The sequence below is a fragment of the Dermacentor silvarum genome, chromosome 2 (assembly GCF_013339745.2).
Source record: "Dermacentor silvarum isolate Dsil-2018 chromosome 2, BIME_Dsil_1.4, whole genome shotgun sequence".
In the NCBI taxonomy this organism is placed as follows: domain Eukaryota; kingdom Metazoa; phylum Arthropoda; class Arachnida; order Ixodida; family Ixodidae; genus Dermacentor; species Dermacentor silvarum.
This window is the reverse complement of record NC_051155.1, coordinates 170,341,223-170,364,796: the sequence shown is the minus strand read 5'-3', so window position 1 is coordinate 170,364,796 and position 23,574 is coordinate 170,341,223. Positions and strand designations below refer to the sequence as shown.

Sequence of the window (23,574 nt, the reverse complement as noted above, 5' to 3'; positions counted from 1 at the left end):
TAAACACAAGAAAAAAATGAGTGCCCGCAACTTGAATTTTACGCACGTTTCCCATCCCCATTCCTCTCACCCACTGACGCAACCCCTCACTACCAATGGTGAGCGCTCCAAGCGCCTACATAGCGGAAGTTAGCTCACCATGGTTGCCCGTTCCATGTTCGTGGACTCTGGTGTGATGGTCGTGTCATTACTATGGAACCACGTGGAGCCGCACCAGGCCATTGAGAGGCACCAGTCCATTTAGGCTCTCTAAGCACGGTTGGCACTCCCGGTCAAGCATTCAAGGATTGCGCGACATCTTTCTTTGTTCATAGCGACGCGAACAATGAAATAGATGCAGCAACAACGATGCACGACGTGAGAAACTTGCCCCACCTAAACAACACTCACGAGTGTACAGCATGTGCAAAACGAGGTGACGAGGCTGCTCGCGAGTGTACACAAGCAAGGAGGTGTACAGCATGTGCAAAACGAGGTGACGAGGCTGCTCGCGAGTGTACACAAGCAAGGAGCTTTCGAATGGATACACTAATTGTGACCACACTTCGTTATAACATAGAGAGCAATGCTCAGAGGCCAGAGGTGAAAGGGAATCTAGCGTCCCTACCGTGTTATTGTAGTTGTAGTGCTCTTTCTTTCTTTTTTTGTTACTACTGTGTTTTTTTTTTTTACATTAATATAAAAACTACAGCAAACAAGAATACCAAAGTTCTCATTGATCACACATTTTTGCTGCAATGCACTGGTTATCTGCAATCGGGGAGGAGCGAGTGGTGACATCGATGAAGCTTCTGGTGAGCGCCACTGGGTGGTGATGAGGTTGGCAGCAATGTAGGGATTCATTTATGTAATTAAAATATTAAATATATTGATATTGATGCTTTGACTTAGGCTAAAAGCTTCTCCAACTGGCTGTCTGTGCCACCTGCAACAGGAAGACGGTGGCTTGAAAAAAGTGTTCTAGGGGCTCCTTTAAGTGGTGTTGCATACTACCTGCTTATGGCAGAACTCAGTAGAAATCAGCTATGTCATGCTCTGTCTGCAGACTCGATTGGCTTCGTTGTATAAGTCTGCCTTGAGCAGCATTGAAGTTGCAAATTTGTGTGGGCAGACCTCTTTGACATGTATTTATTTTTATTTCTAGACAAACCAGAGCTACAGGCTATGCATTGATATCATTTTTTTTTCCTCGCAACACAACAGGACTTCAAAAGTTGGCATATTGAAAAATGGCAGTACTAGTGAGGTTAGCTGAGCAGCCAGTATATGCATGTGATTGAGTCTGCTATAGTTTTTCGTGTACAACATCGCACAACCTATGGTAAAGATGCGCATATGGATGTCTGTGCCATGAATAAATGGAAAACTGGTTTTAATACAGATGTACTAAAAGGAATTTTGTTATATATGATCATTTTGTGTTCCTTTTTTTATGTCCATACAGCTGCCCATGCTCAGAAACCTCTCCTGCAGAGCCCAACCTCTCAACTTCCTTGCCACCCACAGAGTCAGGTATGGCAGTACAGTTATAAACGGCCGGAGGTATTCTTACTAATTCTTGTGCTCCTTGATTTTAAACTTCAGCAGCATTTTAGTTAATAATATCTGCTTTCCTTTTTGTGACTCTTTCAGAAATTTTACTGTCTGCATCTTGTACAAAATTATTGATGCGATGGCAATCGGAATACCATTGCCGTACTGTATATGTGCACGCTACATATGATAAATCATGTAGATATTATTATTTGCATTGAATAATTTAATTTTGCCATTTCTTTTCTTGCATGTTGCAATGGTAGCTAGGCAGCAATGTGTGCTTAGCAGTGTGCTGTTGTAGGATAATTTGAGGAGAAAAAAATATGCTAGGACGTTTTGCAGCATTTGCTGACTCATTCGAAAGCTTAATGCAAAGAGGTTGTACTTTGTGATGGATTTTGACTCATCTGACTGGTCATTTGCAACGTCTTATGAATGGGATGGTATGGTGCAGAATAGGATGAGTTAGGCCCGCCTTACTATTGTACCATCTGTTGTTCTGCTTGACCAATACAGGAATATAGTAATTACGGTTCCTCCAAGTTTGCACCTTGAAGGAGACAAAAGTAGTTGTTGATACAAATCAGGCAATGTAGTTCTGCCAATGCTGTGACACTTGTGCATGACGAACCTTGAGCATAAAAATTGTAACAATATATGAGAGGTTCTTTCTCAATGTTTTATCTCGTTTAAATCTCTATTCTTAACAATTTAGTGATTCTTCACCATTCTATGCTGCCTTTTTATGTCCTTTGATGGCGGCCATTCCATAGACAGATATGCTGAACTCCCCATGCTTAGATGTGTCCTCAGGCTGCCCTTTTGTCGCATTATATAGACTTTACTGAACAAAGGCATGTTTTGATGTGCAGAAGATTATAAAAGTTTTTGTTTTGGTTTATATAACTATGGTCATTGGTACTCTTAAAATGGCCAACAAGATGCTTACACTGCAAATGCCAAGTTTAGCCAGTTTCACCAGTTCTTTGCTCTCACATTCTTTGCTCCAAATCAACAAGACGTCCTTTTGTGTTAATGCTAAGTAAAGCTGGCTACTTGTACTGGTCATTATGCCAAGCTAGCAGATGTTAAGAATGGAGATATGACGCCGCCATAGTGATGTTGTCATCTCTGGCCGGTGCAGGGCTCTGGCAATGCAGTGAACAGTGCAGGGCCCACCTCTCCAGACACAATGAACTCTATCTCGGCTGTGGTGGCTGCGACCAGTTCTCTGACCCTCCAGCAGCAGCGCCAGCAGAAGATGCGCTTGCAACAACTGCAGTTGGAACGGGAGCGCCTCAAGCTTCGGCAGCAGGAGATCCTACGCCAGGTGTGTAACTAGGGCATGGTCATTTTCTTGCCTGTGTGCACGTTGTGGCGTGGCAAATGAAGCAGTGTGTTCACTAGACACACAACCGAATCTGTATTGTCGCTTTGCAGTCGTGGCACATGAGGGCCAGTAGCAAGTGGCGCTCATATTTATGCTGCACTTTCATACCAGCCCCCTTCACTCCTCCTTTGTTGACGGCTTTGCTTGCTACAAACTTGCGATTCCTTGTTTGATCATCATTTTCACTGGAACTAGACCAAGTTTGGCAACTAGCAGTAAGCTGACGTCAGATTTATGTTGCACTACGATGCTCGTGCCCTTCGCCCATTTCTCATCTACGTGTAGGATGTTGTAGCTTCCACATTTTTATTACTGACAGCAAATCGACTTATGTGTAGTGCTTTGATGCTTATTCATTTTGCTCCTATCTAGTCTCTGTACTGATTTTAGGATGACCATCATCTGCATAGGAACCATGATCCCCCAGCAACATAGCTTGATGTTCTACCCATTAGGCCACAGACGCATGCACGCTTCTCTTGTGCCAATGCCGCCAAGTGCTTTGAAATGATTGGTGTGTGTGACACGTTGTATTGTAACAATTTGCTTTAAAAACTGAGAGCAGGTGCGCGTGTGTGCCACTTTTCATTAGGCCACAGACACAGAAATGGAATGCACAAATAATTGTCAACTGACCTTGGTGCTTCCTGTGCGTCACGTCGCATAGCAACAATTTGCTTCAAAAAGTGAAAGCATGCCAGTTTGCCCCCATCTACACTTGTGGCTTGAGACACATGTTATGTTTTACTGCCTTCCCGTGATCTACCCAGGTTGTAACTAAACAAATTGTAACGTTTCTTTACTGCAGTATATAAGTCAGTTGTCATGCCATCATACTATCTTCGTCGCCATCAATGTTGCTAGCTGCTATTATGCCACACGTGCTGTTGTCACATGTGTAATTGCTCGCCTTAAACATACATTTTTACCCATCTGGCAATGCTCCACAGAACTATAAACGATGTTGGATAGCCGGCTATGTGCAGCATGCGTTGCATAACATCTCGCAATGTGTGGTATCTGCAAATTTTTTTGCTTTTAATTTGTGCTCTTATTTGCATTATCATTTGCGAGAGAAAATTTAACTTCAGTTTATGTAAGTATATGAAGAACATCCCCAACAATACATAAAGTACGAGATAAACACAGGATACCTAACTAGTATTCCTGTACTAATCACAGTTCAGATCCGACGTAAAGGTTTGTTCACTAAGGTTTCTTCAAATAGATGCCCTGCATGAGGTGCAGGACCAGATCACTATTATCAGGGGTGGGAATTGCGTCATTTTGATACTTGTGCGAATTGCTGCACCAAATTGCGCCGAAAGCAGGAAAAATAGCTGAAATTGGGCCAGACTGTGCCAGAACAGCTTTGGCCCTGGCAGGCATCAGCGAGAGACCATCGGCGCGGTGCAAAGCGTTGTGTTGCTAATCTCCAAGGTTGTGTAAAAGTAATTTTTGTATTCTGACCAGCAGTGAGGCGTGAACAGCTGCACACCGCCCTCTATGGATATAAGCCCACTGAATAAAACTAAAGGTAGAAACATTGTTTTATCTTGCTGTCAGAGCCACCGAGTGAGGGCACACGAGGAGGTCCGGGGCTTATGCGCACCTCCCTGTTGGTGGAACGTAGTCGCGTGGTTGTGCTGGCGTTGCTTCCGTGGAAATGAGCGCATGAGCATCTGCACACTGCTAGCAAGTGTCAATAATTGAGTTGAATCTTTGTCACTAGAAATAAATGAAATGATGTATGCCACTCACTTTTCTCTATTATTTCTAATACCATAAAGTTTAATGTTTTTTTATGTGCGAAGAACATCCAGGTGTGAATGACCAGTTAAGGTTGTCTGGTTGTCAGATGTGTTACGTGTGGCCTTAGTTGGATTGATGTCAGAGGTAATTTAGCTACAGCCCTTGGCCTTTCTTACAATGAAAGCAGAACAGCACCCGTTTATTTATATCAAGGCAATTTGTGAATATGGCTTGCACAAGGGAAACAAGCAGCTAGGACAGCATTTACAACAGACAATGTCTTATGCTGTTTTTCTTGCATTCCTCAGAATGCCTCCACTCTAAAAAAGTTTCCATCCTTTGGAGCTTATCTTGTCCCCAAACAATAATCTTCATCTATAATGTGCACACCTTTCCTTTCTTTAAAGCTGTGCACTTGGTAATCCCAGGTCACGAATGGCATGTGCATTATCAGCATGACCTAGCATTCATGACAGGAAAGTAGTAAGCACAATATTTTCAAGAAAGAAAATACAAGCCAGACCAGTATTATAGTTCGGGTAGCAGATGGTTGAGAACTTGTGATGTTACAGAAGTTTAACCAGAGCTAAGGCTTTGCTATTTATGTATTGCCCATAGGGTCACGCTTGTTCAAACTTAGTGTAATGTCAGGATCAACTTGTTGATCCTGAGAATTTATCAGGTGTGTTCGTTGATAAAGGAGCAGAAGGGTTTAAAGGAATGTTGAAATAATTGTCTGGTAGGAATTAATTTTCTTCTGTTTATGGCCATTGTTTATGTGCTACATGATGAAAATCAATAAATAGCAATTAAAAGCACTGCAAGTGCTCTAATAGATGGCAACACTACATTACTAGTAGAGTTCAAGCCTATCTTGTCACCCAAATTAAAGTAGTCCTGAAACCTAGCTGCCAAGCTTGGTTTATGTGCGTATGAGTGTTGAAGGCTATGATTAGCTCATTACACTACTTGAACAAGAATACTAAAGCTGGGTGTGTATAACATTCATACTTAGTTTCACAAAATTACTGCTTTATTCACAGTATATTTGTTCCTTGTAGCTTTTCATATTGTCAAACTTTTGCCTATTGGTCATACACACATGCTAATCATATTTATGGAGCAATTGCTTCTAATATTCTGCAGAACTTCGTGTAGTGTTATGCATTTTGCATCACCTTATTTGGCTACAAGGTTTATTATCATGTAGTTCTTAGGTATTGCCTCTGCAGCTAGCTTCTTGCCTGTAGTGAGTGCAGCAAATATAGAACTAAGCAAAAAATGAGAATGAAGCAATAATAATGCCTGGCGTGATGTCCATGTTCAGTCGCTTCATATTTATGTGACCCTTCCTTACCCTGTGTTCCTCCACTGCATAGTATTTCTGCTTGATGTGCCTGCTTGTTCGTTGTGAGAAGAATGCTATGTTGCTTTGTAAGCTGGTTTGCTAACTGAAACTGGGGCATGCTATAACTCAAAATTGGCCTGTTTTTGTTGCTTTTTGCAGACGGCATTCCTTGGAAACTCCGCACGTAATGTGAGTGGATGCAAAGTTTTGGTCCATTTGCCTATTGCGTCGTGTGACTGATATGTTTGGTGTGCTCGTGAACCCCCCTGCTGCCCTGCAATCAGTGTGCCTTTGTTCTGCAGATGCTTCTGTGTGACACTAATACCCCTGTAGCAAAGGAAAAGCTAATGCCATTTCCAATGAATAAGATTCACTAAATGTGTAATTCTTTTGCAGCCATATGTTCGTTGTAGATGGCATGTGCTGCCCAGTGAGCAGTTTTATTTACTTGTCTTCTGGAACCAAATGTTCAGTTTAGAAAACACAACCTTACTAGTTGATAAAAGGGCAGAATTAACGCTCATTTGTTTGAACTAGCAGTGTGATTGAGATAATGTATACGTTATTCAACAAAAGAATTGCGGCAGAACTCATCTCGCGATGACTGTCGACGGTAATGCGATTAGCATTCAAGCTATGTAGTGACACACTGTATTTCTGATGTCACATTTATTTACATCTGTAGTGGTCATTCTCAGACTTGCGTTGCCTTGGCTATAGGCGATATACAGTCGAACCCGGATATATCGAACCCACATATAATGAATTATTGTGTATAACGAACAGCACTAAAATCCCCTTAAATTTTTGTATATAATTGTTATTTTATATATTGAAATACATATATACCGAACTTTTTTGTGATCCCCTTCAGATTCGATATATCCAGGTTCGACTGTACTCTATCATCCCATCCCACTTTGCTATGGTACTCACTCGCCGAGACTACCTATGAGCATGGCGGAATGACAACTGTATGATGCCGACGCAGTGACAATGGTGTAATGATGTCGATGGAATGACTAAGGCAGTATGACGATGACAATGAGATGACGATTCTTAAATGATGATGATGATGATGGTATAATGACGGCAGCATGTCGACTACATGAGGACAATGGCGTGATGGTGAGTATGTGACGATGATGGTGTCATGACGACGATATGATGACAAACAGATGACAACGCTGGAATGATGACGATGGCACAACCACAACGGCATGATGATGATGGTATGACAAGAGGTGCGTAATACGGACTGTCTGACGACGACGCAATGACGGCGATCGCATGACAACGGCGGCATAATAACAATTGAATGATGGCAGCTTGATTACAATGGAATGGCGAAGAACAATTGACGTCGGTAGGACGACGATGCGCATGTTGGCGACGGCACGACCAGAGTTGGATGACGAAATTATAATGATGACGATGGAACGACCATGACTGTATCACAACAACGGTATGGCAACAAAGCATGACGACTGTATGATGACGACACAATGACGACAATGGCATGACAATACAGTGGAACCTTGTTGATACGATTCTGCATAATACGTTTTTCGGTACACAGTTAAACCTGGATATAACGAAATTGACAAATTCCCGAGAAACTTTGTTATAAAGAGGATTTCATTATATGCAGCTTCGGCACGAAAATTCGAAAAAGAAATGCTTACCGTATTTACTTGATTCTAATGATTGTAACGCGCACCCATTTTCCGTTTTCGTCGAAGCACTCATCCTTGGAATGTCACACCAGGTACTGGATGCGTGGACGCGTGTCGTTTAGCACGAGCGCGAGGCGTCGGAAACGAAGAGCGAGCGACACGATGGCGTCGTAGCGTTGTATAGTGTCACCTAGTGTCAGGTTAGTGAAGTGAAGCGCAGAGACTTGCGCAGTAACCGAAGAGTGGCACTGCCAGCTTGTCGAAAAAAAAAAAAACTTTTTTTTTTCCTTCGGCAACATCGACTGGAAAAGGAGAGTGCCGGTTTAGCGGGCTAGGCCAGCTGCAGCAAGCAGCGCGATCAGGTTTGAATGAAGGGAGGGGGAAAGGTCACGCCCGCGGCGGCAAGATGGCCGGGTCGAGGGATGCAGGCCCGCCTCGCGCACGCACGCACACGTGCACTCGCTCTTGCCTCGCAGTCGCTGTGAATTCGAGCGCGCCAAGCGCGCCGCCGCCGCTTCGCATTCCGTCGCGGTGGAGAAGGTGCTTCCGGTTGCTGCTCGCGCAAAAATGGCAAAATTTGGGGCGAAATATGTAGGTTGTCGGTGGGGAAATTTTGTTATTTCGAGGGGGTCTTCCGCTGCCACTTTGTTACATAGAGGTCTCAAATAAATGTGATTCTATGGAGTAACGGCAGGGAATTGAAAAACTTCATTATATCCAGGAATTCGTTATGGAGGTTCGTTATAAGCAGGTTTAACTGTAGTGCGTTTCTTTTTCTTTTAATGATAATATGATTTGGTTGGATAATACGTTGGGTGATACAATTTTTGGATGATATGCTTTATTTTCCACTTCCCGTGAAGGTCGTATCAACAAAATTCCTCTGTAGTTGGATGACGAAGCTGGAATGCCGACGATGGAAACACCGCGATGACATCCCAACGACGTTGTGATGTGAATGCACGACTGTATGACAGCGATGTAATGACTACGACGGCACAAACATGATGCATTAAGACAGTTGGATGACAAAGCTGGAATGATGACAATGCAACCAACACATTTGCATCACGACTACGAGCACATACCGAGTGGCCCAAGCTATTAGACAACTTGGGTCACCGGGTCAGCGTAGAAGGCGTGGCAACAACGGCATCACCACTATGAGCACAATCCTAGTGGCCCAAGCTGGTAGACATCTTGTGCCGTTGTGCCAGCGCAAGAGGCTAGACAGACAGGCAGGGCAGGCTCAAAACCCCTGAAGTAGGCAAAGAATGCTAATCGCATTAAAATTATGGCAATAGCATTGGCCAAGCTGGTCACTAATCGGCTTCAGCGTGATGATTACTTATAGGACATAACAGTGCTATAAGGTGTAATAATAGGCTTTATTGGAATACTGATGTTTATAGCTGCTGTTATTCACTGTTTGTCCCTTCCATTGTATTCACAATAATAACAAGCTGGGCTACCTGGTCTATCTGGAGCGGCTGTTATGGCACCATAAATACACTCCATTGCTTGCACTGAATGTTCAAGGGCAGTCTTCCTTTTCCCCAAAGTTTTAGTGCTAACATTCTGGTAGTTCTTGTAGTGGTATTTGGGGAGAAATTTTATTCACTTCCATTCCTTTCGAAGTTTGCACTTATTGGTTAAATTATTGGTTAAATGGCTGAAGCATCGCATTGATCTTTTTGGTTTTTTTATGATGCAAACCATTTTGTTGAATGTAAACATGATGTGATGTATGTCATCCCCTCGTCATATGTCCGGTTATGCGTCGGTCAGACTGGGCGTTGCCTTAAAGTTAGGCTCGAAGAACACAATTACGTGTGTGAATAAACTTGTTTCTGGTTACCTGTGTATGCACTGTAACCTATGCGGATTCAAACTCTTGTTTAAAAAAAAACTTAACAGGAGGCAACCAATGGTGACCATATACCAAGGAAGATCACAGAAGCCCACGAAATTCACAAGCTGAATGATAAATGCATAAGCAATACTTCTTTCAGCATCATGAAAACAGAAGTGTGTCTGCTATCGCTTGCTATCGCTCAGTCAACCTGTAATGACTTGAATTTATTTTTATTTCACCTTTTTCTGCCTTGTTTTGATACTGTTGTCAATACTTATTTACACACGTATCAGAATAAAGCTTCAGTTGTTAGTGCGGTGTTGTGTCGCCTTTGTCTAATGTCCCTACTGCTGGTTCGCATCATGAATTATTTTTAAGGTTAAAAAATATTCAGTAACAGAAGCATTGGGTGAGTTGGTTGGACATGGTGCTATTTCCCGTACAGAGATGGCGTAAATGAGTAGACCAGACCAGACAAGAGAATTCTGTTACATAATATTTATTATTCAGTACTGCAGAATATATATGCCATAATCAGAGATGCAAAGAATGACATCAGAAAGGGTAGCTTTGGTGCATCAAACCAAACAGCATGCAGGACATGGTGTCTAAAAGATTTTACTGTGAAATATCATTGGCATGTTAAATATCATTGGCATGCGATAATAGACTGAGTGAAGGTCTGGCTTCAATGAAGGCAAGGTTGTCGGGAATTTTTTTTTTTTTTTTTTGACTGGGCTTGGTTGTTCTGCTAGACTGGTAATGCTGACAGAACTGAATATGCAGCTTTTTAATCCCAAAGCAACATGGCAGCAAGGCAAAATATTAGGTTTGCATTTTTCATAAAATAAATGCAGACAGAGGTGATCTTTTTTTACATGTATTGCATCTCAAAACTACAACTGGGGTGGAGATACTGTAGCGCTTTTAATTATTTTGACTGCCTATGGTATTGTTATTCTGCTTTAAAATTTAGGTGCTTGAGCTTATTTGCTTTCCATCCTCATTGTGCTCAGGAGTGAAATACCATAGCCACTGAGACACAGTCACAGTTGAAACCAATTTCCCAATGGCTTCAAGTTTCTAGTGACAGACAGTGCATGTTGGCACACAAGGGCGAGGAACTTTAGGAAGCTTTCATGCCATTTAAAGGGAAACTGTTTCAACTAAGCTACAAGTGCCAAAGTTGGCCGAAGCTGAGCAAAAAAAGAAGTGATTGAAACGGCATAATTTGACTGTTGCATTAAAATGTTGACCTTGTTTCGGCCAGTTCCTTCACTGTGCATCTTTTCTATGTATTGTGCGTAGGAGATGATGCTGCGACGTACGCTGACAGAAGAGATCCTCCCAAGCCCAACGTCCCCTACCGCAAGCGATGTGGCAGGGGTGGGCCCTACGACGGACCCTTTCCTGGGTGGGGACTTCCACTCGCGCCAGGAGAGTGCCGACAGTGGCCTTGGACTGGGCCCAAACTACTCTCTGCCACATACCCCAGAGGATTTCCTCTCTAGTATGGATGACAGCATTGATGCTGGGCTCAATGATGGTATGTCAATAAGGGCCATGTGCTTGCCCTTCTTGCAGTCTTTTATTCACCAGAACACGAGCTTACTTGGTAGTATTGTTGTTTAGAACATCCTTAGTTGGTAGGTGGCAGTAGGGGGCATGCACCGGTTGCTGTGCTGTAATGGTGACACGCTTAATCATCCCTCAGTGCACACTTCTCACATTTGGTAGTCTGACTAGTGAGACGATTTCGATATTTGTAGCATCATCTATCAATATACATAATGTCTTCCCCAGCCTATAGCACTCATCGAGCTCTAAAAGACAACTCTAGCTGTTCATCCACATACGCTTTCTATGACTATGCCTAAAACTGTGTGTGGAGTTGACTCTAACATTGTTGCTAACTAGTGTGCGATCTTTGATAGCTGCACATGCCACATGTTTTTATTACAAAGTTGGAGGGAATCGTCATGTGAAGTGTTGAAGTAGGTACATCATCCAATGACATTCCCCCCACATCTATGTTGAAATTGTTGGTATGGGATTGATTCAAACAAGCCAACACATCAGCTTCTGCTGGCTCTAGTGCCTACAGGTTATTTTCATCCAAGTTTCATAATTCAGCAGCACATCTGTATTAGTGGCCTGAAATTAGCCTTTTCTTCTTCGTTTATTTTTTCATTTCCACAGACCCCAATCACCAGAACAGTGAACTGAGTTTAGATGGCCTACAAGGCACGGGCATTGACCTGGGCACTGAGAACATGGACTCAGATGATCTTGTGCCCAGTTTACAGGTGAGCAATAATCATTGCTTTAGTGTGTTGCACTGTGAATTGATACATTTAGCCTCTTACCATGATAAGAATATGCAATGACACGGCACTGCTGTTGCATATGTAATGTGGCATGGTTATCATCTCTCACTTAAACTGGGTTGCTTTTGTGAAGGCTGCGCCAGACTACAAGGGCAGGGCAAAAACTTTTTGGGAAGGATATGTGGGGGCTGCTCATTCTTTTTTTCATTTATTTCACTGCTTCGCTGCAAGACTTCTATAATTCCAGAGATAGGGGCATGAAGACTAAAACCTTCGAAACTTGTCTTGTGGCATGCTACAGAAAAACCGTGGTAATTCAACCCTCTGTTAATTTGGAAATCAGATAATTCGGGCTCGTCTGCGCCCGGCAGGCGCATGCATTATCATTTAGTAACCTCAAACTCTCATTAATTCGGACATAGTTGGGTGCACACCGGTTAATTCGGACAATCCTAGAAGCGTGGTGAGCGTTGCATATGTGCGACCCAAAAGAGCTAGAGTGACAATATTCTCCAACTTAACCAAAGCGAAAGAGTCCGCATCACCACAGTCATCAGCAGAAACTTCACAGGAACGACAGGAATGAACGCTTATTTGTGCCTTTGTAGCCTTTATTCCTGCGTTTATGGCCGCACACGACACCGCATTGGCCGTGTGCCTTCAGAACTGCTAGTCACGATCCATGATTGCAGTGCCAAAAACCACGGTTTTCTTCACAGAGGTACTGGCAAACGGTAGCTTCATTGCGATTCGGTGTGCGCGCTGCTCACGTGCCTTCAAAACTGCATAGTCGCCATCTACGATCACGTCTATAGCGACAGCAGTTTTGTCCGTAGCGGTTGTGGCAAATTAGTTTCGTTCTCACTCAATTTGTGCATTGGCCGTGTGCGTTCAGAGCTGCATGGTCTTTATCTATCTGTGGTTTCACCCTCAGTGGTTTCACCCTCAGTGGTTGCAGCAAACAGGACTTTTGTTTTGACTTAGCGCAATGCGGGTGCAATATCACACCCGGCGGGAGCTGTCAAAGATGAAGAGCGATTCTACTGCGGCCCATATGCTGGCATCAAACCCACTGGCTACATTGTGATGCTGTTGCCAACCAGCTCACTGGCGAAAAAATAATCAGGATGTACACGCAGTACTGAAAAGTATGTCTCGGATGAAAACGCGGGTCTTGCGCCAAGGCCACACGGCGAAGCAAGTCACAAGGCCTTCACTGTTGCAAGTGCTGACTAATCTTTAGATGATAATTGGAGCTTCTGCGTGGCTTTCTTCAAAATAAAAACAGGATTTGCCGATTCATTCAGTAAATGGAAGCGTGTCGATGTACGAATCATTTGTATCATGTTCTCTTGATGCCATCGATAATTCGACATTCAGTTAATTAAAAAATTTCTTTTGCTCTTGTGAAATCTGATTGAACGAGATAATACTCTACCGTTTTTGTTCCTGTATAAGGCAATCACAATTATAAGGCAAGGGTGCATTTTGGGTACCCAAAGAAAAGAAATTAAGTATGCGCACTAATATAGTAGCGAACTGATTATTCAGAATCGGCAGGGATTGCTCGAAATATCGAATAATCGGAAGGTCGAAAAACAAAAATAGGTTTTACCACGGCAAGAAATATTGCTTTGATTTCGCGAGTGGCCAGGAAAGCTTGTGAATGTGGTGCTGTGCACATGTGCACAAGGTTATTTGTGACCACATCAGTGTATATCGGCCATTATCATGTCGTCCCTATAGATACGGGCTTGCATTAAATTTTAATCTCCTGGCAACTTAGAAATGTTTTCGCGAGCAGAACAATCGTGGGTTTGCAAATTTCATTATGCAGCACTTCTCTCGTTTCATCGCGGCCCACATCGACACAGACAGTAAGGGTGGAGCTGGTTAATGATTCTGAGTGACAAAAGCTTGAAAAATAAAACAACAATTTTGCTAGAGACCCTGTCACTATAGTCATGCTGTGCTTGACACACGCACAGCATGCGCGCGCGCAAGTACGCAGCACGCCAGCTCCGGCTGGGTTTGCCCCGTAGGCTTTGCCGGCTGCTACTCGATTGACTAGGCTAAGGACTAATCCAGAAGTGCCGTTTAGCTACTTGTGATTTCGAAGATGCACTGGCACAGTAGCAAAGCAAAAACTTAGTTCAATCTGCTTGCGTTCTGCTTGTAGCGGAGCCTGAGTTTTCACACCATTGTGCAGGTGTATTCAAAAAGATTAAACGGGACACCATAGGGCATCACAATTTGTGGTCATCGCGTACATATACGGGGGCTAATGGGGGTTATTTGCGACGTGGCGACAATGTCTGAAAAATTGGTCGGAGACTGCAACAGAGTTAGAAATTTTCATCCATTCCCAATCCAACACAGGAAGAAAAAGTTTAAAGTAAACGCATCCTAGTAGGTGCCACTTTCTGGCATGTTCAAAAACTGCTCTCCGTGACCTATTGAGGCGGCAACTTTGTTCTCTCACTGGCTCATAGATGATGACTACGTTCAACGGCATTCGCTTTGGGTTGGTGTGATGGCAAACACTGCCTCGCCCGCTGAGTTTATTATACAGGTGTCACACGCTGTGCTTTTGATCACGATCAAGCTCGATCAGGATTGAATTTCTCAATTGTGATTGCCTCATTTGTGCAAGCTGCAGAAAGGAGCCAATTGCAGTCAAGAAATTCGATATTCTTGAGACTCATTCGCTATTGAAAATGCACCATGTGACACTTGTATTAGTTGCTACAATTTCCAATGCCATCTAAAGTAAGGATCACCGAGAACATGCCGCTGCCGCCATATTGAAACAGTTACGAAATCTATCAGCCTTTCGTATAAGGCAGGAGGTGACTTCAAGGCTAAGAATTCTGGGGAAAAAAAAAAAAAAAACCTTGCCTTATATTTGAATAAATATGGTATGCTTTAGTATGGCTATCAAATTTCACCTTTTATTTTATGCTATCTGTTAGAGCTTGCCTGTGTACCATTGCAGCATATTATTCGAACAGTACATGGATAGTGGCAGCTGTCACATGCAAGTGCTGTGCATGTTTGAAACAAGTACTGCTGCTGCCACCAGGTGTACTTATTTTGATAATATGTGAAAAATCTAAGCACACTGCACATAGTCCTAGCTTATTATTAAAATTTCAGTATATCAATTCCTAAGTTCAGTTCTGCTAGGATTAGACTTTACACGTTACAAAAAAAGCAAGGAAAGAAAGGGTAACCCATTACAATTAATAAAAAAAATGTATTTGATTACAGTTACCAATTACTTCCCAATGAAAGTAATTGAGCAATTACTATAAAGTAATTGATTACTTCTATGTTACTTTTCTTCCAACTTTTATTAACGCACCACAAATGCACTAAATAGAACGAGCTGACCTAGCTCTTTCAGCAAGTCTTCTGCAGCTCTTTACACATTGTTTATCTTCGCTACAATTTTTTTTTTTTCAATGTTTTCGTGGGTCATCTCTCGTTTTTTATGAAGACAGCAGCAGTGACACTTAAAACTTGCTTGATGTGCGCACAGGAGGGAAGGGCAGTGTTGTAATGCACAAACAAGAACAATCTGTGACGCCTTTGTGCGGCACGACCGCAAGCGTTCTGTTGTAGTTCCTGTGAAAATCAAATGCTCAAAGTTGTGTTGCCTGTTACAGCTTGTCTTATCAATAACATAATTGGTTGCCTGTAATTGGTTACGAAAAAAAGTGATTTACAATAAGCATTACCATGTAAAAAGGTAATTGATCAATTACAAAACCACCAAAAACAGTAATTGACTGCAAGTAATTAATTGCATCTAATTGTTGTGTGTTGTGTTGAGTGACTGAGATACGTTTTTTTTTTTTTTTTTTTTTAATGTTAGATTGCACCGAGAGGGAATGTTGATTCACACTTGAAGTCAAATAATGTCAAATACCACATGAAAGAAAGTCGAATAGACACATGAAGCATAAGGGATGCATTTGTTTATGTTGCTAGTATATGGAGGCTGTTACTTGTGGTTCTGTACAGTTTAAATTGGTCGCAAATGGCCAGTTCATGATAAGCAGTGTGACTGTGTGTTGGACATATGTGTAGCTTATCAGTGCAATGTGTGAAGAACTAGGCTTTATTCCAAGTTGCTTATGGTTGGATGCATGTGCTGAACTATGTGGCATGGATATTTGTGCTGACAAAATAACGATGTTACCAATGAAGACATGTAAATATCGGTGAAGATTTTAAGAAGTGGTAAATGAAGTCTGTTTAATTACAGCATTTCTGATATGTGAATCTTTTTTAACCAATCGACATCAACCCTTATCAAGTCATCTTGCTTGCCTCATTTTACTGCTCTCTTTATCATTCTGACACATCAGTGAACAGAAGCAGCTGGTGCCTCCGACAGAATTCTAATTCACTTGCGCACATTTATTAAAATAAAAGCTGAGCACTGTAATACATATTTGTTGCAATGCAACACTTTGGATCAAGAGCAACGAACTAAAGCAAACTTCCTTACCTCCCTTGTGGGGCTTTACCAAGAAAAGAAGACAACTTCACAGATAGGGTTCTCACCTAGGTGACTTGCATCAGAATTGGGCACTGGTAAAAAGAGAAAACTTTACCGTGCCATTCTGAAACTGGCAAACAAGGCAGCAGTGCCCAAGGAATGGATCCATGCTATCCATTAGTGCTTGCCTATATATACCATGGCGTAATGTCATTCGGTCTTCACATCGTATGAAGTGTAGCAGCTGTAATGTGCAAATCTAGCACATGTTTGAAAGCAGGACAGAGCAGCATGCCCCATTTCGCAAATGTCTGCAGTCAATGACAAGTCAAGAATGAGAAGAATCTCCTCTCCAAAATGTGTGATACACGCCCGCTTTCCATTCTTCCACATTTGAAATGCAAGTTTCCTTACATCTCGCGCAGACATGGAAGAGAAGCTGCTGTTGTACCTCAACCATAAACAAACATGCCATCATGTTTGTTGGCCACAAGCAGGCAATCAGGCGCATATAATCAAGAATGGCTGGCACTGCTGGCATTCACTGTACAAATTCATGCACAAAGCACAAAGAATTGTTGCAGTGGTGAGTCAAGCAGGCCATAAGATATTTGCCTGTACATGCTGCTGAAACAGCGTAAACCTTTGCACCGAGTAGTAGGCCTCAGAAATGCACACACAAATGTTGGTGGCACACTGTGAAGGGCTCCGCGCATGGAAAATGGCTTAGTCCTCGCCCAAAAGCTCACTGCGCCCACAGAGACAAAGTGCACGAAACACAGTAGGCACAGTAATTCGCTGGCATGTGAGAAGTGAACACAAACGCACACATGCACACGCTACAAGGGGACAAATGAGCGACAAGGATTGGCTGGCACATGTATTCAGACTCACGCTGAGGTGCGTTTGTCACTGCATTCTTGACCTGTCACTGACTATAGTTCACGTGACATGTGTTGTTTGAGTCATTAAGAGCATTTTAAATTGGCTACAGCCACACTGTGCTGTTTTGCACCCCGTGCCACAAAACCCAGTAGTCTGTGCTCACTGTGCACTGTGTGTTCTCTTCTTTGCTTCCCTAGGAGGAGCTGCAGGGAGACCTTCTGTCAGACATGGAGGCATTGTTAACGTCCAGCAAGGACAGCGTGCTCACGTGGCTTTAGGACAGTGCTTGACAACCACTCTCCTTTGCCTCCCTTCTTTCTCTGCCAGCTTTCCACCAACTTCTTCCTCGGACTGTCTCCCTTCTGAGAAAAAGCAGACTGGTGCACTGCCATTGAACTGGGATTCCATTGGGACAAGCCCAAGTCAAGTAGGCCAAGAAGCATGAACACCCTCTCCATGCCTTCCCGTGCCTTGTGTTCCTATCGGGGAACACTTGTAGGCTGTGCAGTTCTCGCGTTTTAACGCCCTGGGTTGGACAGCAACTGGTCACTCCCTGTTCCTCTTATGTGCAGGATTCCATGTGAGCCACTGCTGTCTACTGAAGTGCCTTACATTAATGAAATTTAGATGCACCCGTTATTGATGAGCAGTTCGTCTGAGGTTCAATTTACAGATACCTTTAAGCATATTGAGGGGGACAAGTACCGTTCATTCTTGATGATAACTTAGTCTGGAGAAAGTGCACAGTCACTATTATCATCGAGTGTATTGTGTCACGTGAGCTGAACTTACTTTAGACCTGTGTGCCTTATCAACACGGTGTGTGTATTGTCTTTGCAGACATGCATGCTTGTGTGCCTTATCGAAGTAATGTCTACTGTACACAGCTTTTGCCGTTGTGGCGACACTATAATGTGTGAAAATTAGCTTTCTGTGGCAGTAAGGCTGCCATATATTACCATTACTAGTAAATGTTCTCATGCATGAGAACCATGTCTGCTCTTGCATGGCAATTTTTAAAGCCTTTAATTTTAATGCCGTATTTTACGCTTTGCCCCCTAGTGTTGTGACTTGGTGCAAGGGGAGGTTTTGGGAGGGTGTTCGGCAATTGGCAAAAGGTAGCAAAAGTACTGTGCTCGGATGCCCCTTCTCAAGATAGAGGCAAGGCTTGCTCAAAATGTTTGTCTCCATGGAATGTGCCTATTGCAGCCTTGACACAGTTTCAACAGCTGAGTGCAGGGCTTGCAGTCCACTTATTGTGTGCCACTGTTATTCTTGCACATACCTTATATGATGGGGGCAGGGTCGCTAGGAGCCACGAGTGACCTGCATCATCTTTTGAGGAGTTTAACAAAGTGTCTGTTGCTGTATCAGGAAGTACCATTCATGTCGAGCAATAACAAAGCCTTGTGCAGCACCCACTGGCTGTGTCTTGTCCCATGGGGCGCACATATTTGCACCTATTTGTTCCTATGTTGTTTATCCTTGTTTTCTCCCTTCTCCTTTCTTTGTTCTCTTTTTGAAAGAGGAACCTGTATATTTGAGTTAGCTGCATGACTGAGGTTGTCAGCGTCCATTCCATCCATAAATAGAGCTCCTCTCCCTTCGTGAAGCTGTCTGTGACTGAGGAGGGGCAAGGCTTGTTGCCAGAACCTATGGTTAACACAGCAGCTTCTTGGTGCATTGCGCTGACTTCAAAGCTCACATAACGGCGGCAGCTTTTCAGTCTGCTTTTGATGTCTAGCACAGACCTTGTTTGAGGTTAACCGGCATAGTGCCCATCATAATTTTTTTTAAACTTTTGTTTATTCAACTTAGTACGCATATTAGCCTTTTTTTCTTTTTCTTGTTCTTTAAGCGGAGGTGTGACATATGTATTAAGTCATACCTTATTAGCAGCTTCCTTTTTCTATACTTTTTATCAAAGTCTTTAGCTGAGGATATGGTTTGTTTGGTACATGTTTTAGTAGCACTTATAAACGCTTATTATACCAGAAAAGTTGTGCTTTACTCGCTTTGAATTCAGCTTATTTTCATTTTGCCAATTGTAACCCTTGAAGCTGGTGGAAAAACTGCTAACCATGGTTCTGCCAACAGTCTTGTTACCGGTCCAGCGAATGTGCTTTTGTGTGCTGGGAGAAAATGTTATTTTTCATGTGTGTATGAGAATCGTGTTTTCTTTTGTTACATTGAGTTCATCCACCATGCGCAACACGTGCAAGAGCGCCAAACGCCTCATGGCTGAAATCTTGGAGCCTTGCATACGTTACCAGCTCTATCGTTTCTTTTATACTTCGCTTACTGAAATGGAAACTGAGACGAGGGTTGTAAGCGACAAGAAAAAAAATGAGGAGACATCACAAACTCCTAAAGACCTGAAAGCCATTTTTTTTCTCTCCTTTTTTTGTGAATGTCATGTAAAGGATGCTTTTGAGTGCCAAACGTGTGTAAAGCACGTGCAATGTGACGCATCGTCATGGGACGCATTGTTTCGTTGTTTTCTTCTTGTACACATCTCTTTCGTCCCTTTTTTCACCCTTGTACAGATGTTGTAGCTGCATTTACACAGCCACGATGGACCTTTGCTAAGTACGAGAAACGAAGACGACCTAAGTGCCTTAATTGCTTGTGGTACTTCTGTGTTGGAAGCCACAAAGCAGAAAGAAAGATTAAAAAAGGGGCAGAGAAGATAAAATAGGCAATATCAGGCACAAATGTCCGTGTCCTGTTCAAGCTGCACGAGCATTGTTCAAGTATATTTTTACTTCCTACGTGCCTTCTAGCTATGCATAAACCCCTACAACTCATTAAGTGCTGAAATTAGCATGCTTGGCTTCTCTTGTTCACATTTTACTTATTCTGTGACGTGTTAGGGTGATCCCGAATGCAAAGCAATAGGTGAGATGACGATGCAAAGCTGCAACTATGAAGTTTGCCTTTTTTTGTTCGTGTTGTTTACAGTGCAACTTAAATGCCTAAAAGGATATTAGTGCTGCATACAAGGTGCTGTTTTTGCTCCAACAATCATGCCTTGCATGATTTGCTTTTTGGCGAGCAAACAGACTAAAGCAATGTGTTGATTTTTTTTGTCAGCGAATGGTCAACTTCTGTGAAATGACGAGGAATGAAGGGGTCCTCCATCAGTATTAGCGCTTTTGTGGTTTTGGTGATTCATTGAGACTTGTCACATTTTGGATTGACACGTCATCTCATTTATGGTTGTGACTGAAGAAGTACAAAAAAAAGGGACTGCTGCTATGTTCTAAGGAGCAACCTAAGGGGAAAAAAAAGAAAAAAGTAATACTAAAGCTAGAAAAATGTTGTGGGTCACCAGAGAACCAGTATTATGCAAAAGTCTGCATTTTGACTGCAGCAAAAAGTTGGAGTGGCATTTCCTTCCTCGCATAGCACAGTGGCGTAGCTTTTGTTGTTGCCTTTTTTTCCTTGTTCCCTTTTATCTTAGACTGCCCATTCTTGTCGCAAGGCATGCAGTGCAGCTTTCAAGGCCTTTTGCTGGCAAACATCATGCCGACAAGAATGTTTGGTGCAGTCTCAAGTTTGTGCAGCTGTTTTTTTTTTTTTTTTTTTTTTTTTTGCTACCGCTTTTTACTGACTTTATTGTGGCTGGTAGAGGAATGGAATTGTTAATTGTTTTTAGATGTCACTCGAGGTGTGCCTTATCCGACAAGTGCAATTGATCTTCTGAACTTGGCAGCATTGTGAAGCCACAGTACAGAGCAGCTACCTCTGAATCTGGAAGCAGACATGAATTGCAAAGTGTTTTGTCAATGCTGGCTTGAAGTTTCACTGTACGACAGCTTGTTGTTAACCGCATTGCAGGAGACTTGTGATATGCCCATCCCTCCCTTTTTTTATGTATATGATGTGTATTTTAAATCTCACTGGTTTTTGGGAAAGGAAAAAGAAAAGGTGATCAGAAATGTGCTCGCAGTCAAAATTTTAATGTGTATCTTTTTAAGTGAATGATGTATATAAAAAGGCTTACTTAATTGCTCCAATATTTGTCATTGTATTTTTTTCCTTATGTTGGCTGTGAACCATGTAAATAAATAATTAATGTTCAAACAATCTTTGTTTACTTTTCTTGCATGCTCATGAACAAGTCGGCCTATATAAGAACCTTATACAGATATGCAATATTTGTGTTCCTTGTGGACTTTCTTGTTGCTCTTTATGATGCTCAAGGTTAATGAGAGACCAGAGCTGGTTTCAGTTTTATTAGAGACTGCTTGTTATGAAAAGATGGCTATAGTAGTTGCCTTGACGAGGCGGCCGGACACGGGACCTACGGCGAGAGAGGCCTAACGGCCGGAGTGCAAAGCGCCAGAGAAGAAAAGTGTGACTTCTTCTGTCGGGGACCAAACGAAGACATGCTTATTTCAAGAGGGGAAGAGGTTCACAGCGAGGTACACTTACAACGTTAGGCGCAGCGCTGCACCAGAGGTCAGAACAATTATGAAACCGAAACTGGGGATATAACTATTGCAGTTTCCGCTTGTCTTCTGGCACATTCCTAAGTGTAAACCTGGCTTTTTGCTTCTTTAATACATTCACAGTTCTTGTGGTGAAGTATGTCTACAGTTATAGGGTCGTGTAGTACCCTTTTTTTTTTTTTTAAGGGGTGGCTGTAAACTATGTACTATTGGGGCAACTCAGTCCAGGAGCCCGCTGGCCACCTGCACAAATGCAGAACCAATGTAGGCTGCCAGGATCGCTTGGTCGTCATGTGTGATGGCTGCAGTCAGCCACTTGATGGTGGAGTGTAGAGCGAGGGTAGAGCCATTGGGAAGTGTTGGGGATGTGGGCCTGCAGTACCATAGTAGTATGTGCGGGGTATTTTGGTGACTTCCACAGACCCCACACTGCGGTGAGGGGGCTCTGTTACCTGTCCCCACAAAGGGTGTTGTCTGGCTGGTATATGTAGGGTGTTTGTCCTTGGCAAATGAGTGTACCTTGCCGTCTGGGAAGGTGTGGGTTGAGTATTAGGAAATTTCTTCTCTGTGTGGTGTGGGTGTTGGCTTTTCGGGAGGCTTGTGAGGGAATGGAACTGAGCACTACATATAGAGGGCAGAGGGTAGTGCTTCTCGGGCGTGGCTACAGAATCCATTCACAGGGCAGGGTAGCCTCAGCCAGAACCGTCCCAAGTTGTAGGTTGTTCAACATCATGCTGCTCTTCCATGGGAGAGCTTTGAATGTGCCTCTGCTGCTACCTTGGCTGTCTCAGAGATTGGTTTTTAACACGAGCTCATACCGGTGGCGATGCTGCTGAGGCGCAGGCTACTCTTCTTCATCGCACACTAAATTATTAAAGGACCGTTGCTTTTTGGCAACTTGCATTCTTATGCGAGGTGAGGAAAAAGTATGCATGAGCCTTCGATGGTAAACCAAACAAAAGTGCAGGACGAAAAAAATTCTTTTGTGAGACATTGGTATCATTGAAGACTATTCCTATAATGTGTTAGCATAACTTTCAGTGAAGTGCAGAACTTTTGTCAGCAGCAGTGCCTTGCATTTATAATGACATACTACAATGCAGACTTGTATACATTACAGAAAGAAAGTAACTGATTACAATTACGATAACTTTATTCAAAATTGTAATTGATTACTGTAACCAATTACTGCCCAAGAAAGTAATTGAGGAATTACTAAAAAGAAATTGTTTACTTTGCTCCCTACTTTAACGTTGTACAAATGCAGTAAATAAACTGAATCCAGGAGTGGCGCACCGACGGGGGGGGATTCGGGGGTTGTAACCCCCCCCCCCCCCTGAGGCCGACTTAACCCCTCCTTTTGTTTAACCCCTTTTCTTTCCTTACGCATTTGAGTACTGCAACTAAGATGAAAGACGCGCAATCGTCTGCACACTCGCAAAAAGCTCATTTTTTTGACAATTTCCCGTGAAGAAATCGAAATTATTGCTGTTTAGATGGTATTGGCAAACTGTCAACCCCCCCCTGGCAGAGATCCTGGGTGCGCTACTGTCAGCCTGACTCTTTCAGTGAGTCCTCTGCAGCTCTTGCATGTTTATATTCACTAACAATTACTTTCAAAAAATTTTTTTATCTTGTTTTCCTGTGAAGACAGCAGCAAGGACACTTAAAACTTGCTTGACGTGTGCGCTGGAGGTAGTAAGGGCAGTGTTGTAATATATGGACACATTGCGCTCAAGATTTGGATCACTCAGTGCCATAACGCTCTCGTCTGGGTCCTCCATATATGAAGCACAGCACTTCACTGTTGCTGGGGCTAGGTGTGAAGGCTCTCCCGATAGGGC

The 23,574-nt window shown here is 42.9% G+C and overlaps 1 protein-coding gene across 6 annotated transcripts in view; it reads left to right on the top strand.

Moving 5' to 3' along the window:
• Positions 1-23,574, top strand: part of LOC119442101 (transcriptional coactivator YAP1) — a 189,800-nt gene that overhangs the window by 141,745 nt on the left and 24,481 nt on the right. For 2 of the 6 annotated variants that reach the window (XM_049661896.1, XM_037706837.2), the window contains exons 3-7: positions 1,445-1,512; positions 2,681-2,866; positions 6,186-6,215; positions 10,866-11,103; positions 11,757-11,863. In XM_049661896.1, the coding sequence (XP_049517853.1) occupies positions 1,445-1,512; positions 2,681-2,866; positions 6,186-6,215; positions 10,866-11,103; positions 11,757-11,863 (629 nt within the window). Of the gene's footprint in view, positions 1-1,444; positions 1,513-2,680; positions 2,867-6,185; positions 6,216-10,865; positions 11,104-11,756; positions 11,864-17,473; positions 21,366-23,574 lie in introns of those variants that run through there. The other 4 variants (XM_037706839.2, XM_049661897.1, XM_037706838.2 and 1 more) reach the window with 4 other exon arrangements.